The 19,480-nt window shown below is 40.1% G+C and overlaps 1 protein-coding gene across 9 annotated transcripts in view; it reads right to left on the reverse strand.

Moving 5' to 3' along the window:
* Window positions 1-19,480, reverse strand: part of FARS2 (phenylalanyl-tRNA synthetase 2, mitochondrial) — a 402,529-nt gene that overhangs the window by 321,141 nt on the left and 61,908 nt on the right. For all 9 annotated transcript variants that reach the window (XM_084795449.1, XM_084795446.1, XM_084795443.1 and 6 more), the window contains one exon: window positions 6,953-7,585. In XM_084795449.1, the coding sequence (XP_084651575.1) occupies window positions 6,953-7,564 (612 nt within the window). In that variant the 5' untranslated portion in view covers window positions 7,565-7,585. The remainder of the gene's footprint in view (window positions 1-6,952; window positions 7,586-19,480) is intronic.

Raw genomic sequence — 19,480 nt, forward strand, 5'->3', positions numbered from 1 at the left:
GTACCCAATACCCTTACTGAACTGTCCTTCTATTTGGAACATGTGTAAACATTCTACTAAATTTTTGATATATACAATTATATCATATGCAAAAAATAGCTTTAGTCTTTGTTATCCCTCTTTTCTCTAAGATCTCTTCTCTTCTGTTCTTTCTTTCTTTCCTTATTTTTTATATGTATAGGTTGACCAGTGTATAAGTATGTGCATGTGAGTACAAGTGCCCGAGGAGGCCAGAGGCACTGGATCTCCTTGAAGCTGGAGTTACAAGTGGTTGTAAGCTGCCTGACACCAGTAATGGGAACTGAAGGCATATCGTCTGTAAGAACTGTTTGCACTCTTAACCACTGAGCCACTTCTCCAGCCTCCAGGTTCTTTTTCTTTCTGTTTTTGATGGTAGTAAGGAGTGAAGCCACATCCTGAGGTCCTCTATTTTACCATATAACGGAACCTTTCTAATTACTAATGAGCAGAATCAAGAAAGCAGGAGACTCTGAATGGTGGCTGACTTTGATAGAAACATGTATAATGATTCATTATTAGTCATGACGGATGCTGCAAGTGCCTGACAGGTATCATTTGCAAAAGTCAGGAAGTTCCTTTCTATTCTTAGTTTGCTAAAGATTTTACCATGTGTCATTAATGTCATTAAATATATTTTAATGCTATCAGATAATTAAATGTCAAATTATTTTCTACATCTACTGAGATATATGCTTTTGTCTCTTTTCATGAGTTGATATGGTAGAATATAATATGGATAAACAATAATGAAATAGGACACAATACTGAATTAAACTTATAAATATTTCATTCAATAAATGTTTGTCTGTTCATTAGAACAGAATAACTGATATGCATAATGATGACATTTCCTAAGTGTCCTTTTCTTTTAGGATGAAGATAAACAGGTAAAACCTCATAAAATGAGCTTGCTTTCTCCACTATGAAACAAACTACATTAAATCTTTTACAGCTTAGTAAAAACTCACGTGTCAAACCACATGGAAAATATAGAGGCTATCAATTCCTGATTTAACGCCTCTCAGATTTCTATTGTGTGTCATTTATACTCCCTTCTTTACTGTACCCTGCCTCTAAGAAAGAATTTGTAGTTATGGTCCCACAAAAGTGCATTGAGCCAAGAGCCAATGTCCCTTGCCTGACTGGTTTCAATGTTTTCTGTGTTTTAGTTTTGTAGAAGATGAATCTCAAACACATGAAACACAAAAAAAGATGACTCTTCAAGACACAATACCCAAGTAAGTTACAATTCACAACCAATCCTCTTACACCCGCCATAAAATGCCAAGGCCACTATTATGAAGAAAATCCCAAGCCCTGTATTTTTCCATACTGGTGTTTCAATGTGCATCTCTAAAATGAAGACTTTATTAAAAGTTTGTATTGTCATCAGATTTTTAAAAGAAAGAAAAAAACACCTTATCTTCGGGTGTTTGATTAGTATTCAAATTTCTAACCACCTTAAACATTGCTCTCCTTTTTCCCTAAAAATGATGTCCCTTGTTAGGATCTACCCATTAGGATGAGATGAGCCAACTTTGCGCCTATTCTTAAGTTCCAGTTGCTAAAATGTTGCTTTTCTTGCAATTTGTTTGAACTGGGTCATTCATTCTATTGAGCTGCACTTCCCAAACTAAAACAAGGAGACAGTCTTAGATTTCTAATGGATTATAAACAGAGCCATGGGGCTAGTGCACATAAAACTACACACAGAGAAAAATGCACAAGGAAGCATTTAAGAGCACATGAAACCCTCTACAATCTGTCCAACAAAAGCAGCCCACTGTCACCAATGTGGAAGTTCTGAGCTGTATTAGAGAACGACTTTAGAGAGGAGTACAGAGAAGGAGACTTTCCTGAAGAATTGCTCAGAAAGCAAACTTTAGATTACCAAAATTGCTAGTGGCACTGTGACATGACACACTGAGAAGATTGGTAAGACTGAGCACCAGCGATGACCACCATTAGACGAGAGTCACCGGGGGCTCAGGAGGTATCTTGGGTCATCACATGCTTGTCAAGCAAGTATGAGGGCCTGAGTTCAACCTAGGCTTAGAGCTCACCAATTAAGCTAGGCGGGCTAATGAATGAGCCCCAGGGATCTTGTCTACTCTGCTTCCCCAGCACTGAGTTCCCAAGTGCATGCTACCACTTTCTAGCTTTTGTAAAAAGCTGGTGGAACTGGACTGGGGATTGAAATTCCAGCTGTCAGGAGTGACTTTCTACACAGGGATGCTCTTAGGGGAACCCTGCCATCTAGTTATGTCTGGATTTTGTATGGTTTTTAGTTTTCTTTACTTGTATTTATTTATTCAATCATTTTATTTACTTATTTTTAATTTTTTATTAATTCTTTGTGAATTTCACACCATGCATCCTAAACCCACTCATCTCCCCATGCCTCCATAACCACTCTGCCCTTGCAACCTCCCCCACCAAAAGAAAATAAGATAGAAGAAACCTTGTCCCTGAAGCTGTACTGTGTCCCACTGTGCCCCGCAGTATACCCTTTCGTTGACACATCTTTACTTGCATATGTTCACTGCAGTGAGTCAGTGGTCTGGGTCAAGGCCTCTGGCTTCTGCTACACCATCAATACTGGATCCTCACTGGGACTCCTCTCAGATATCCTGCTGTTGCCCTGTGACATGGACACCTTGCAGCTTTGGATCTGCAGGACCAGTTCTGTTAAGTGTTCCAGGAGTTCACAGATGAGGTAGATGTTGGGGTGGGCCAACTCACAGCCCTGGATCTGGACCTGAGTTGGTGAGCCCTCCAGCACTGCCCTGGCTAGTTCCCCCAATGCAGCAGCCAGCAAGAGGCCCGGGGGCTAGTTCACCTGCACCCTTTCCTCCAGGGCCAGCTCTACTGTGCTGCCTGTGCAAGGTGAGTACTATAGCTGGCAAGAAGTGAAGCCAGTTCTCGAAGCCAAATAATTTTGAGGCCTGGCTCCTACCACAGGTAGCAATGGCTGGAGGTGGAAGGGTGAGGGGTAGAGAGGGTGGAAAGGTGGGAGGGATGGAAGTGGGGGTGTCTCACCCTAACTCATACCACCTCGCAACCTCATGCCAGATGTGTAGCAGGGTCAGCTCTCCTGCACTCACACCCTTGGGGCCAGCTCCCCTGCATCCACACCACCAGTGCTAGCTCTACTGTGAGGCCCAGGCAAGATACCAAGGCCACTCTTCCAAGTGCTGCAGCTGGTGAGGGGCAGGACCAGCCCTCCTGCTGTCATGACCTGCCTGCAGCAGGCAGCAACAGATGGAGGGTGGGGGTAGTGGGGGTAGTTTTGCTGTACCAGTGGCTCAGATCTTCTGCAAAGGCTTGGGGAATATCCAGAACGATACACCTATCAATTTGGCATGCTTCTAGCATTCTAAATGAATACTGAATTAATCTGTATATAACATGTAAATATAGACAACACACAGAATTGTTAAATATAAATCAAGCTTATTGATCACATTTTCTGACCTGTATGCTTTTATTCATTTTGTCTAAATAATCCACACATCTCTGACTAACATTATTTAGCATCTTTGACAATGATCATGAATTTGTCAAGTTTGACCTTTAAGTCATTAATGTTGCTTCATATATCAAGGTTGTAACAGTGGGTAAATGGAAGATCATAATTCATAAGGCTTCCTAGATTATCTATTTTAGTCTTTATCCACATTTATCTTTTCTTCTATAAATGTTGCTTCTAATGTTAACATAATGGCAAGTGTGTGCTAGGCAAACCTTCCCATCCTTCACCCACTCTCTGCTGTGCTTTGGTTTCAAGTTCTCTGAACAACCAACCTGGTCATGCATTTCTGTACCTGCTATGCTCAACTAATGTTGGTGTGTGACCAGTCATACATTAGAAGTGAAACTAAACTCGTAACTTGGGCTTCCCTTCTTTTAATCCTAATTTCTACATTATTCTTTTTCTGTATTCTTTTCTTACTCCATTTATTCTGAAGGCATAGATTAAATCCCAATCTTTACTTCAATAAAGAGTAACTCAGTGTTTCTATCCTTTCTCTAAACCAGAGCTTTAGTACACTTACCTGCTAATTACTCCTCTAAAATTGTTATAGATGTTACTTGCATTTACCTTTCTTCAAAGAACAAAGGGGCTTTTTTCTGCAATTGCTAGATTAATATACCGTCATTGTTCATTAATTTCTGTTATTATCAATACTTTTTTATTTAATTAATTTATTCAGATTAAAACTCAATTGTTAGCCGGGCGTGGTGGCGCATGCCTTTAATCCCAGCACTCGGGAGGCAGAGGCAGGCAGGTCACTGTGAGTTCGAGGCCAGCCTGGTCTAAAAAGTGAGTCCAGGACAGCCAAGGCTACACAAAGAAACCCTGTCTCAAAAAACAAAACAAAACACAAAAAACTCAATTGTTATCCCATCACTTGTATCCTCACATTCTTCCCTCCCTATTATCAATACTTTTATGCCTACATTTTCTTCTTGAGACAGGGCCTCATTATGTAGCCCAGGCTAGCCTCAAATTTGTAATCTTTCTGCTTCAGCCTCCCAAGTGGCATATGCACTACACCCAGCATCACTGTTTGTCTTACTTTATAATTCTAATATCTTGTTTTTCACATGTAATAATAAATACAAAGACTATTAAATAATAGGAAAATAAAACTAATAACTTGTTTTTCATATGCACTAATAAATACAAAGGCTATTAAATAATAAGAAAATAAAACAATATAGTGTTTTAAGTACATCTGTACACACATCCAAAAAGATATTTTTAAGTTGCATTCATGAAGAAATTAACAAAAACCTACGTTTCCTGAGGTTAAGATTCGAGAAGATTTAGAATCAAAACTTCAATGGAAGATAGGCATTCAGAACCAAACCCTTTCCAGTGCTCATCACTGCTATAGCAAACTTGCCCTGAGTCATAAACAGGAGTCACTCACCAGAACAGAACCTAGCAGAGCACAGTAGGTGAAGCGCTGGCCTTTGGAAACCTGCCTTCTAGCTGTGTTCTACAACAGACTCTGCAATCCTGAGCAAGTAAGTGACTGCACCTTTCCAGACCGCAGACTCTCCACGCTAACAGGAGATAACCTACTTCAGAAGTTTTTATTGAGAAGAATAAATGAAGCACTGAAAATGAAAGCATCTCACAGCCTGAAAGGAAGCCAGCTACACACATATGTAGGTGATTAGCTTATTAAACAGTGAATCAGAAAGCAGTCACAATATCAGACTAGATTATCTACACATGGTGAATGGAAAATTGGACTGGACTACAACAAATATAAACCAAGGAAGGCTTAATTCCATGTGTGCTTTTTATTGCTAACTTCCTTTTGTAACCTCATTTAATTTTCTCCCATTAAAATGTCACTGTGAGTCTCTCAGCCTTCACTGCCTCTCTTCTCCCACAACATTCAGGCTAACATCATAGCATGTTCCTTATTTTATATTACCTTAACATAGTACGCCTGACTGAACACCTGGCCAGTGCCATAACCTAGATATATGACGCCACTATTACCTACTCCTGTCACAGGTGAATCGCAAGTGCGTCCTATTACTTAGTCATATTCCAGGCTTTGGTTTGTCTCTTCATTTCCTTCCAGTTGCCTCTCACTTCCATGTCCTTTCTAACAGCTATTATTTCTATTTTGGAAAATTATCACCATTCCAAGTAGTAGGAATGTGCATCTGGGCTCTCCAGAATACAGTTCTGAGCCAGGTTTAAGAAAAGCTAACCTATGTAGCAACATCACAGTTGTAAAGAATAACACTATTCTATAGCAGACAGGAAGAAAAGTAGAGGGCAGTACCTTCAGGTGTTTCTCCTAAATAACTTATTTCCTGGAATGAAAAATATTTATCTCTTTGCCTAGGGACCCTATACTATTCGTTTTCACATTAAGAGCCCATTAAGCTGTGGTGCTAGAAGGGGTTGTGTGACCACACTAACTCCCCTGTCCAGTGAACAATGTTTAGAAGGAGCTGCTTCGGACACACATGAGATACTTGAACTTATTAAAATTCTGCCTGTTTCTTACAAAGAAAGATAGAGCCAGTTTCTAATGTATCAGAAAGAAGGAAACATATTGCTATAATTTTAATTATTATTTTCTTTAATTTGTTTATTCTAAGACAGGGTTTCAATATATAGTCCAGGGTGGCCCTGAACTCACAGCCTGTCCTACCTCTGCCTCTCAAATGTTGAAATGTATGCTTCAGTTACCATGCTCATTGTGATTATTTTTTAGTAAGTGGACTCAAGCTTTGTGGGGCTTTCATACTTTGCAGAGAAAAGTAAATATGCACCCAGCACATTAGGATAGCATCAAACAGATGTATATCAATCAGACTTCAGATCAAATGGGCTCTGTGCATCCAAATACTAACATCAACACTACCAAGTAAGATATCTCACCTCCCACTATCGGTGCCAGGCAAGAGGGGAAGAGCTTAGGGACAAGAGCACAGCTGATGGTCCAACCCAGTGCGCCTCCAGTAACGCTCAGCCCAGGGGCGCATTGCTCTCCAGCAGCAGGAAACCAGCACTGAGTTCCACCAACACAGATGGAATAACCAGAGCACAGGCTTCAGAGTTCTGCCTTCACTCAGCTTGAACTAAAGCTGAATTTGAACCATTAAGCATCTACAAGTACTAAACCAGTATAAAGCAGGTCAGTACTGAGAAAAGGGGACAAGAAGAGGTAAATAAAAGAGAAAAACCTGTTTTGACATCTACAGTTGGCATACTGTGAGACAGCAAATACTTCAGACACAAAGTGGCCAGCGTACACAAAAGACATCATGAAAAACAGATGAGTCACTAAAGGAAATGAAGATCAAGGACAACTCTCCTTGTTGCACTGATCGCCAGTCTTCAGTGACACTAATACAAACATTCCTCAACAATGAGATATGTCTAAAGACTCACCTCGTGCTTGGAGAAGAGACGGACGCCCTCCAGCTGGTGGAAAACCGGGTAGTGCTGGCAATCAATCTGGTCACGCCGGTACACGTCACCGACCACGAGGAAGGCATTAAGTCCTGCATGCAGCAAGTCCCACTGGTGTGCGGATGTGTGAGCTCTCAGCATGTGCACCCGATTCAAGTAATAGTTGTCCCCCTTCTTCCTGCTGGGGTGATCCGCTGGGATTAGCAGGCTATCAAAGTTTTGCCAGGTGGTGACCACTGGAGGCAGCTGGTCATACACAGAGAACAGAGGGGTCCTGGATCGCACCATATACTGCTGGTAGAAGTGTTCCTTCACCCGTTCCTTGATCAGCCACAGAGGGTGGAACTGCTGATTGTGCAGGTTCCTGCCCACCTTGGAAAGCACCTTCGCTGTGAGGTTGGTGTAATCATCCTGAGGGTAAGATTTTCCCAGCAACTCCACCACACCGCCAGGAGCACCTTGGGCAGCAAACTGTGATTCAGCAGGTCTTGAGCCCCAAGCCCGATGCTGATGGCATCTGCAGACATGACTGACCTTCCTCACCAGGCAGGTGTGCGCACGGGCAGCTCTGATGAATGCCAAACAAACCATTATAGAAGCTTTTTACAAATTCTAGAAAGAACACATGAGGAAAACATAAGTCAAGTTTCATTCTGGAGACAAAAGAAAATGTGTTCTTGAGTTTTCTCACAGGCTCACAACTTTCAGGCTCTGAACAAGCTCAACAGACACACATATGTGCCTGCAGTCACCTCCATACACAGGAAGAACAATTGAGAAAATCTATTGACAAGGCTACTGTAATTTGAATGTTCTCTCCAGAATTTGTGTTGAAATTTCACTGTGATCTAACAGTACTAAAAGGTGCAAAGGCACGCAGGTTCTGCCTCTAGAACATAAGAGTGGGTTAAACAGGGTGGGGGTAGGCTTTTCATACAATTTAAGCCCAAACCCTGTTCCCTATTTTTTTTATCATGAGATAATCCACAAGATAGTCTGCCTTCATGACAGTGCCTTGATCTTTGACCCTAAACTGTGAGCTGTGAGAAACAAGTTTCTTTATACTGTAAATTTCTTAATCTGTGGAATTATGTTATAGCGGAGGGGGGCAGGGAGGACAACTTCAGCGTGGTGGTACACAGCTTTAATAGGCCCTGCACTCAGGACCAGGGCAGGTGTATTTCTGTGAGTCTGAGGTCAGTCTAGTCTAGCATATAGAGCACCAGACAGGTCAGGGCTACATAGTAACACACTGTCTCAAATTTTTGTTTAAATAAATAAGTCAATAAAATAAACAAGACTAAAACAAAGCCTTAGTGTTTACTGCACTAAATCAGAATACTGAAGGTGTTTATGTCTAATCCCTTGGTGTCCTTCACCTGTCATTTAATTTCTTTGCTCTTCAGAAAGATAAAGAAAAGCTTTTATCATGCTGCCTTGTCCAAACTCCTTACATGACAGAGAATACATTAAATGTGACCACTCCCTCTATTTTCACTACATTCTAACACCAAAATAATCTTTAGAAGGATCACCTAAAGGTTACTTGAGTCTAGCTCTGTGGACCTTCAAAAAAAAACATTTTGAATATGACCTTAGGAGACAGCTCAACTGATAAGTACTTGCCATGCATACATGAGAGCCCAAGTTTGGATCCCCAGCACCCATATAAAAAAGTAAGGACATCTGCAAGCGCCTGGAAGCCTCTGTCGGGCCGCAGGCTTATGGGCTGGCCAGCCTAGGTGGATTGATGAGGTACAGGTTCATTGAAAGGCTTTGTCTTGAAAACAAAGTGGGGAGTGTGAGAGGCCCTACCTCAAAACCAAGGTTAAAAAATGTCTGAGGAAGACATGCAGACCTTGATAGACACATACTTATAAATGTACCTAAATGTATATACGCACACAACCACATGAACACATATACACACACATACGGATCTTCTAACTAAGATTAATACTTTAGATACTAGAGAGTTTCATTCAGTGATTTAAAAAAGAAACATAATAAAGCTTTATACTAAGGAACAGACTATGCCAAGGGAGGGTGCAAACTATCTGTGAATGTTAAGTCTTTTCTGCTCTTACTGGCCATGGCATTTAATACAAAACCCTTTGCATCACTCTATCAGTGACTATTTTTCCTCATAACAGACAAATTTCCTACACAATAAGCCTTACAAAGGACAGAATTTACTGGAAAAGGGACTCAAGGCTAAGAAAATACAGAGGACTGACCCAGGGGTGGGGAAAAAAAGAGAGAGAGAGAGAGAGAGAGAGAGAGAGAAGAGAAAACAATGCACAGAATATAGTGAGGTTGTAGAATTCCACAGTTAAGAGCCACCCCAGCAGTCATATGGGATAGGGTCACAGGCCTCTCAGGTAAACTGACAAATGCCCAGGGACAGATGCCCGGACTCTGTGCCTGTTAGTGAAATGACTGTGATCTACTCTCACTGTTTATTCCTTAGTTCAACAAAAGCAGTTTTGACTCCCTAAAGGACCACAGCAACAAGTATAACTTGAGATCAGATGTGAAAATTCAGAAATAATGTAAATTCTCAAAGTTAAGTTATTCAACTCCATGGAATTTTCATTTTTGAAACACTTTAAAATATACAACTTGGATACTTTCTTCATGACTCATGCAATTCCACCAAGAAAGCATAACTACTCCGTGGTCCACCAAAAGCCTACCTCACATGTACCTGCGCAGCACCATTGCCAGATTCAAAATTACGAGTAAGAAGAACTTCCTGGCAGCCTGTCCCTAGAACTACCGTGATGGAGAGGCTTTTAGAGATGCCCAGGAAGGCTCTGGATTTATGCACATGGCATTATTTTGTCACAGCTACTTGAGTGTTTCTGGCTGAGCTTCAGCTGAATCTGTCTTCTCATCCTCGCTGCTCAGAAACTTGTCCCTGCAGTGGGAATGAAATTCAAATTTGAGCACGCAGCCTTTCACAACCTAGCACAAAGCAGCACTCTCAGGCTGCCTGTTGCCCAGCTCAGCATTCCTGGCGAGACTCAGGAAAGTATTTCTTTCTTCCACAGACAGATGCTGTTCTACAAACTTCACAAGTGCTAGAAAAGGGTGCCTTTATACAGTCATCTATGGTTGCCAACTATAGCTAGCCTTATCAGTGTCTTGTCCCCCGCACAAAAAGCCCTTCAATGTTTCCAAAGATGCGCACTATCCTAGCCTCCTGTAACTGATCTTCTCACACGTCGAGCTTGCCCATGAAAGTGTCATTTTTTCATCTTCATTTTGTAACTTTTGGTTCATCTGCTCAGCCCCAGCTTATGTCGACATCCTCCTCCTCCTCACCCAAACATTGTTCACCTATTATCATTGCCTATCAAACAGGACGAATGACTGGGATTGCTATCCGGCTTCTAAATTATTGAAAGCCTTCCTTCTGCCTCTACCAAATTTCTCCATAAGAAATACGCAATCTGAAAATATAGGAGGCACAGAAGGCATCCCAAGGGCAGTGCTGCTCTACTTGTCCAGTGTACTTGCATGCCGTCACCTTCTCCACAGCACTGGGTAAGAATCACTCACAGCCACTTACCAACAAAGAAACTAAGGCCAGCACAGATGAAGTAATGGAATGGCTTCGCCCACCCATTAAACAAAGTTCAGAACTCTAGGCAATTCAGGTACTTTTCAAAGGCCCACGTCTCTTCTCATACAGGCCCTTCCCAAAACTTCAGTCTTACCCAAATAATTTAGGCCAAACATCAGTGCATTTAAATATATACATGAATATGTGAATAATTAAAGAAAATAAAATTCATAACCTTAGATATCAGAAATGAAATAAATACATAAAGAAATGAACAAAATATCTGAACCAAAGGACAAATTGGCCCCTGAATTGTTTTTGTACATTACACTTCCTTAAGCACAGCAAAGGGCATTTTTCAGAGTGACTTTCTCAATATACACACATGCCCAAAAATGCAAATAACCTACAGCATGATCTGATCCTTTATTTTAAAAAAACTGTTTGCTAGCCTCTACTTTTACTTAATTCATTGAGAAGCTTCCCCCGACACTGTTAGTATAATTTCCTTACCTAAAAATATATGTAGACTATGCAGACATGAAAAGAAGCAAAAGTATAAGCACATGTATTGAATATTGACATTAATAAGAAGGAAAAAAGGATGGCATCTGAAAGAAAGACAAAACAGTGAACAGCTAGCAGCTTTCAGAAATATGCATGTGGTTTAATCCTTAATTCCTCCTCTTAGGCCTCGTGTCATAAAACAAAAAGATGAAAGAATACACATCTCATAGAGAAGAAGTAATCCAGACCCTGTCCATAAGATACCTAATTCACTACCCACTGTGTAAGAGCTGGCATGAAGCAAAACTGACCCAGAGACTTCTGGATATATGTAACTCAGAAGACTGCCATGCTGTTCACTGAGACTGAGAACTCAGAATAAACAGAAATTTTGTTAGTTTAGATGATTTTTTGTGTGCTGGTGGGATGCAGTGGAACATAAGCAAATTATGACTGAGATAGCTAAGCTGCAATTTCCACAAAACTGTAAGAGATGCTGCTCAAAAGTAAGGTAAGAGTTTAGATATAGGTGTGTAGAACATTTGGCTGGCAAGATGTCTCAGCAGCTAAGGGCACTGATGCCTACCTGGGTGGCCTGAGTTCTATCCCCAGGACCCACATGACGGAGGAAGAGAAAAGACTCTAGAATATTAGCCAACCCTAGGGACTCTGGTACCCTGTTTTGGCCTCCAAAGGCACCCAAGTATATGTAGCGTACATTGACACAGACACAGAAATGAAAATAAAATGAATCCTTAAATTTTTTAATGTAAAACCTGGACATTGCTGGTGAGAAAATAAAACATGTAAAATCCTGGGAAATCTGTGCACAGAACAATCAAAACAGGCTCTTGGAGGCAGAACGCCAACTGAGCATTCCAGGCACTCAAGAGGCTGAGGCAAGGGCATCTCAAGCTAAAGGTCCCTGTGGTACAAAGCAAGACTAATAAAGCAGCAAAAACCTTGATTCTGGAGACTGTATCATAATACATAAACTAGTCTCTACAGCAGCATGTGGATTGCAGCCTTCAGATAAACAGAATTTTTTCAGTGTAAAAGGACCTCCAGAAGCCATTCAGAACATTCAGATAATGTGTACCTCAAACTCTATACATTAGGCCATGCAAGCAACTGCAGGGAGATAATCTAAGCATATGACTGTGGTGGTCTGAATAAGAATGGCAGCCTTAGGCTCATATATTTGAAAGCTGAGACACCAGGGAGTGGAACTGTTTGAAAAGATTTCAAGGATTAGGAGGTGTGACCTTACTGGAGACAGTGTGTCACTGAGGGTGGGCTTTCAGGTTGGAAAAAGCCTACATAAAGTCAAGTATTATTTTTCTTTCTCACAGCCCATGGATAAAGATGTAGCTCTGAGCTTCTGTTCCAGTGGCTGGCCACCACCATGCTCCCTGCCTTGATGATAATAAACTAAATCTCAGAAACTGTAAGCAAGTCCTCAATTAAATGTTTTCTTTTACAAGCATTGCCTTGGTCATAGTGTCTCTTCACAGCAATAGAGCAGTGACTAAGACGACGTCTAATCACAGCGACCTGACTCCCAGGTAAAACTTTCTATCCCACGCTATGACAGTCTCCTTCTTCTCACTCTACTGCTCACTAGAACTGCGCACTCAGTCAAGAGGGTCCTCTAGCGTCACTGTGTGAATTAAGTAAGTTGACCCTGCAACAGTACCTAAACCATAGAAAATTCTCAATAAATGACAGCTACAACTGCTAGTTGTTAACTTACCCACGTACACTGGACATATACTCCCTGGATTGCCTGATCAGACAAAGCCTATGACAGCAAGGTCAATGGGAAGACAAGTCTCCATAGAGAGATGCCAACTGCCCACTCCACCTCTACAACTTCAGGCTTATGTCAGAGATATAAGCACACTCAGAGAATTTTCATTTTTAGAAAGATGAGGCAGGAGGATTACCATGAGTTCAAGGCACGACAATCCTGAGCTACACATATACACTCCACAAAAACAAGAGAGGAGGAAGAAGCTAAAGCTTCATTTTTATAGCCATGGATTACACATCAATTTTGAAGGTCATTTTAAGACTTTGGCCACATTAATAATTCTAGAAACTTCCTTTACCACCTCAAATCTAGTATAGTGACTAAACTAAAAAAATACTAATTGTTGTAAAGCTTATTGGGGAGTTACTATTACAATTTTGTTTAATTTTTTTAACTTTGTGTGGGCACATGCATCTGAGCATGAATGCAGGCAACACAGGCAGCCAGAAGAGAGGGTCAGATCCCCCAACGTTGGAGCTATAGGCAGTTGTGAACTACCCAGTGTGTGTGCTAGGAATTAAACTTGGGTTCTTAGTAAGAATAGCACGTGCCCTTAACAGCTGAGCCTTCTCTCCAGCACTAATGTGAACTTTATAGTGGTTTCAACAGCCCTCTCTCACCTCCCTCATTCTTGTGGAAAATGTAAGTTTTCATGCATTCTTGTGAAAAAAAGTTATAAGCATTTCCCAGAACAATGGTTTCTCTGCACTACAACTGCTTTGCTAAAAAGAGCCAACCCATAGCCCACACATGGTCACCACTGTGCAAAGACATATGCTATAACAACAGATATAGTATATACTATTTATACGGAAAAGTACAAAATTTTAATGTTTTAAAATATGTGCATATATTTTATTTACTCTACTAGTTTCCATTTTTACTAAAAAAAAAAAAGATCATATCTGGAGAGTATGTTTTGCAACCTGCTGACTAGGATGAATAACAAAAAATCTCTAAGCAGGCAGTGTTTTCTACTACCTGTGAGAGAGTTATTGGCACAACATTTCTAGAAAGGAATTCAGCACTTTCATGAAGTGTAATACTGTTCATACTCTGTGCACAGAAATGGGAACTATCATAAGGAAAACCCAAATGAAGGCAAGAGTTAAATATACAGTTCTATTTAATATTTATATTAGAAAAATTAAAACAATATTAATATCCAAAAAAACAAATGGTTAAGAAAATTATAGAAGGACCACATAATAAAATATCATTCAGTCATTAATATAACAAATTTTGTAAAGAATCCTAGAGATGCAACAAAATACTGATGATAATTAAACATATAGTTATATGTATAAAGCCATACCTACACATATACATGTATACCTATAACACTGTACACTAGACATAAAAACCATAGGAAAAACTATGTGAATGTTTAATAACAGTTATCGCTGGTCCTTTATTCTATTTTATACTTCTATTAAAATTTTCTAAATATATTTCTATCATATTTTAAACTTTATTTTGAAAACATAGAACTATTACAAGAAACCCTTCTTTGAAGCTGGTTGTGTGCCAGACATTGTATGGCTTGCATTACACAAAAGCATCAGTGCACATGCAGCCTTGGCAAGATTACCAAGTGTGATGCCCACCTACACCATTACTTCTTATGAGAACACAAGCAGAAGCTGTGGGGAAACTTTGTACCTGCCCAATTCTCTCTGTTCGGCCATAAATCAGCTGTCATAAACACAATGGCAATCTCTCAGTGCTACTTCTTAAAACTAAATTTTAAGAAACTGGTCCAATTATAAACACATTTCTCAATTATACTCATGAAAGAAATCTTTAATATATGTGAAACCTAAAATGTTATACGGCATCTTAGTAAAGAAGAAAGTGTTTATGTCTTAGTTCTAAGGAAAAGAGTGGTGAAAACGGGTGAAACTAAGGCAGTCCTGCTCTTACCCAGGTTCCTCACACAGGTCAGAGAAAATCCAGCAGCCTTGAGTGGAGCATCAGAAACAGCACAAACAGCAGCACTGTGAAGGCTGAGTTAGCTCACACGTCCTGGGAACACAGGAAACTGTAGCAAGCCTAGCATTTCATTTTGCTTTTGAATCTGTGCAGACCTGTTCTTCAGGAGGCTCAGGATACCTTACCTATTCGGCTATGTTCTAAAGATGCTTCAGTGTTGAGAAATCAGACAGCAAGGCTTCGCTTTTCACAGTAAGCAGGAAAGCGGGCTCAATGAAGAGCTGCCTAAGGCTTTCCCTGGTAGCTCACGGAGTTCCTACAGAGAGCCACTGAAATGATATGCAAACATGTTCTGCAGCAGCCTACAGTTCATATGTAAATAACAAAGCCTAAATAAGCCACATACTCCTTTCAGAAATTTGTATTTCTGTATCATTCTCTGCCAATTTTACTTAGGTGTGCCTGTAGCACTGGCACACCCAAGACCAGTAGAGAGGGTTTTGTCAGAGAAAATAATTCATGCAGACTTGTAAAGCACACAACACTTCTTATAGGCGTATAGTCGACTCCGGGATACTCCTTACTTGCCTCGCCCATTGACAGTGCATCCTCTATTCTAAGTTGTCATGTGTAATAAGACACTCATTGGATACTTTCAATTCTTTAGTTCCCAACTCTAGTAAGGCAGCCTACCTGTGGGCTACATAATCCTTTCTTGTTTTCATCGTTCTCAGTCATCACAGACACTGCACAAACTCCACAGCTTCCCACTCTGTTTGTCTCCCTGCAGCACTGCTGGACAGAGACCTCTCACAGCCAGGTTCTAACAGCTCTGTTGTCTGTGCTGCTGTTGACACCTCTTTCCAGTTCCCCTTTCACTGCTTCTGGTTTGCCAATTCCTACATTTTAATAGTGTGATTAAATTCAAAGTCAGGAAGAGACCCAGACACAGAAAAAAATAAACAGAAGAGATTCTTATACCCTTTCCCAAATTAAAATTCATAAGTCAAATTAGTTCACATTTTGTACCCATGTAAGTTTGGATCTGTTTATAAAGGGAAATATTTTTTTCCTTCAGGGCTTTTCTCAGACTTGAGAATAACAAATAAGAGGCACTGGGCTCGTGTTTCCACGGTCCTAAGTCCACTACTTGTCAGGCCGCAGCGAGCTCCTTCTCCCAGCTTCAATCCTTTTACTTCTACCTAACAGTGGAGAAAACACGCAGGCCTTCTAGTCACGTGCACCCACATCACTTTTGTGCTGGGAAACCTGTCACAGTTGCAATAGGAAATCTATAGTTCCTATGGTCCAGTCCCAAGCTACTTTCCTTGCCTCTTCTTGGGATCCTTCCTATAATATGCACCTATTTTACTGCTTAGCACCTGTGTCCTGGAGAATGATCCCAGAAGGTTGAGTCTTTCCATTAATAGTATTTTCATTAATTCTGCTGTTTCAATATGTTAATTACAGAGGTATTATAATTTTAATTAATAACAAAACTAATAGACCTTAAAGTAGTTTCATCTCATCTTGCCTATGTTGACTAGTTCTTTGGCAACTTGATGCAAGCTACAGTCACTTAAGAAGGAAGAACCTCAACTGAGAAAATGGCCCAACCAAAATGATCTGTGGGTAAGCCTCTGGGGAATTTTCTTGGTTAATGATTGATGGGAGAAGGCCTAGCCCACTATGAGTGGTGCCATCCCTACATAAGTTGTCCTGTGTTGTATAAGGAAGCAGGCTGAACAATTCATGAAGAGCAAACCAGTAAAAAATGCCCTGTATGGCTTCTATATCAGTAGCTGGCCTGAGTGTGAGCTGTAAGATGAAATAAACCCTTTCCTACCCAAGATGCTTTGGTCATGGTGTTGATCACGGCAATAGATTATCAATAACATTAACAAAGATGGAAACGTAACTCAATATGACTGCAGAAATAAAATTGATTGATGACAGGGGCATGTGCTAGATTTAGAAGAATAAGTTCTAGAATTCATACTATTTTTAAAGAACATCACAAGATCAAGCAACAAAAATACCTACTTTCCCTGAACCAAAGAACTTAAAGAAGGCAAAAGCACAGCTGAAACTTGGTCAAATATAACAAATAAAATAAAATAAAATAAAATAAAATGGGGGCTGCAGCAATGGTTCAGAGGTTCAGAGCAGTCTGTTCTTTCTGAGGAGCCAGGCTTGATCTCCAGCACCTACATGGTTGCTCACAACCTTCTCTAGCTCCAGTTGCAGGTTATCCAAGGCCCTTCTGTAGCAGCTGAGGGCACTGCACGCACATGGTGCACACATATACATGCCTGCAGAGCACTCATACATAAAATAATAAAATAAGAAATTTTAAAATTAAAGAAGATTAAAATACACAAGCAGAGGCCCTAGTTACTCTGACAAGAGCTTCTTTCTGAGAGGAGCAAAGGACCACTCTCCATGAAGTTAGTCATCAGGGACAAAGCCACACAATGATATTCAGAACCAAACCTTGCAGAACACCTTACAGGTTACACAGGAGCAGCTTTATGCGACCCATCAGTACCACCAAAGGGTCACCTATGATGTGCACACAAACAGAATTTGCTCCATCTACACATTTTGAAACTAAGCACCAAGAAAACTCATTTGCTATATGCTTTGCTAAAACCAATGAAAACAGCACAAATGTTTAAGTTGAAAAGAGTCACACTTCTACATCAATTCATCCAGTCAGTAATCACTTGTCAACATAAATTTTGCTCCACTGATAAATAACCACTTTGGAACAGAAATCATTAATTTTATTATTTTTATGAGGTGATAATACACACAAAGTACCTGTATCAAGAAAGTACTTCTTCCTAAATTAATGACTGAACAACTCTCATTTCGCAGTGCTCACACAACTGTTTCCATGAGCTCAATATGAAAAAATTGCTCAGTAGGATCGTTCACATGACATATGGTCAACACACAATGTACTTTGAAAGCATCAACTTGGAATAACGTGCACTACTTAGGAGGACATATAAATGTATGTGGAGTGGAATGGACCACTACCCCCATTCTCCTTGTTTTGTCTACTTAGGTATATATTTCACAGAATCTGGTACACCTGAGTCCTAGAAATAGATGCAACCTCCAATTAAGAGTGCCCTTGCTTCTATACTGGGTACTTTCACACCCTTGAGAACATCAAGTGAATGAGGTCTTCTGTAATGATTCATCACCGTGGTTTTCCTGACTGATTCCAAAGCATATATGAGACAACAGAGATGCTCTCAAGGTAGATACTGGAGGTCCCTCAATGAGGGTCTCTATATGGTGAACACCAGCTGCCCCTTCTATGCATCAGTGCTCTTGGCTTGCACATATAAGAGTAAATAATTTTCAACTCAAATGATGATTTATTTATCTATCATTGGCCTCAAGGTATATTTAAGGCATAGTTTATAACCATCAGCAAGAAAGTGACACTGGGCATTGCTGCCTGAGGCACATGGCTTCCACTGGTTGGCAAAGGCCCATTACAATATTAATGAGAATGCCATTTGTCAAGACAATTATGCATGAACTTGACAGCTACAGAAAGCAGACAGCCAAGTGAAAGACGGGCCCAGGGCATATGGATCAGAAGCCTGAGAAATCCCTTGGTACTTCTGTCTTTTGTAATAGTGTCCTTTTGTGTAGATAATGTCTTATTAAAACATTAAGTCTGAGGAAGGGAAAGTAGGGGGAGAAGCAAGTATTAACCCAACCCCCTCTTCCCATTCAGAAGAATCTTTTCATCAGTACACTTCAGTTGACAAGTGTCAAGCTTTATTATCAATCTTTGATAATAAATGCAATGGTTTCAATAATGAGAATTCTGAACACGGTTTTCAAAATGGGAATATCTTTATTTATTCAAAAATAAAAATGCACTCATGAGAAATGTATCATGTAACAGAAACAAAAGTACAACGACAATACCATTTTGAAGGCTTTTCTCCCCATTGCCCCCAAACACACAGGAGGAATCAGTTTGGATATCTTAAGCCAAAAGGTTAAAATATGCAATTAAATGAATGCATGAGGGACTGACTACAGACCAAAGATCCTACAAATTAATCTGAACGCTGGTTAATAAGTGACAGAAGATATCACTGTGTTTTGAGTTGATGTGACTCCCAATCAGTCTTTCACTATTTTTAACTTCTCGAAGTGTCATGTAGAATTAAGTTCATGCTATCACTATCTATTAGTATGAATGCTTGCCTAAATATGCCAGGGGAAAAGCTTGCAGTAGAAGGTACAACACACACACACACACACACACACACACACACACACACACACACACACACACACCAATATATACAAAGAGCTAAACAAACATAAATTACACTTCATGGTCCTCACTGTATCAAGAAACTCAAGTGAAATAGCTAACCTCTACTTAATTTCAACATCTATCACCTTCTTTTTCACCTTATTTTCTACAAAAAAAAAAAACAATTTATTATTCTATATAGTCCGCATTTGGGGGGAATCAATACAATTACTTATCCACAAACTTCAGCATTTAAAAGAGTTTTATAATAATCTTACTAATGTATCTGTACACAACAGTTTCAAATTTTTAAATGTCCAACTAATGAGAGAAGATTTTCATTCAGAAATAATTTAGCAAGCAGAATGGTGATGGCAAGTAACATTAAAA

Source organism: Acomys minous (assembly GCF_964271855.1).
Source record: "Acomys minous genome assembly, chromosome: 9".
NCBI classification, from domain to species: Eukaryota; Metazoa; Chordata; class Mammalia; order Rodentia; family Muridae; genus Acomys; species Acomys minous.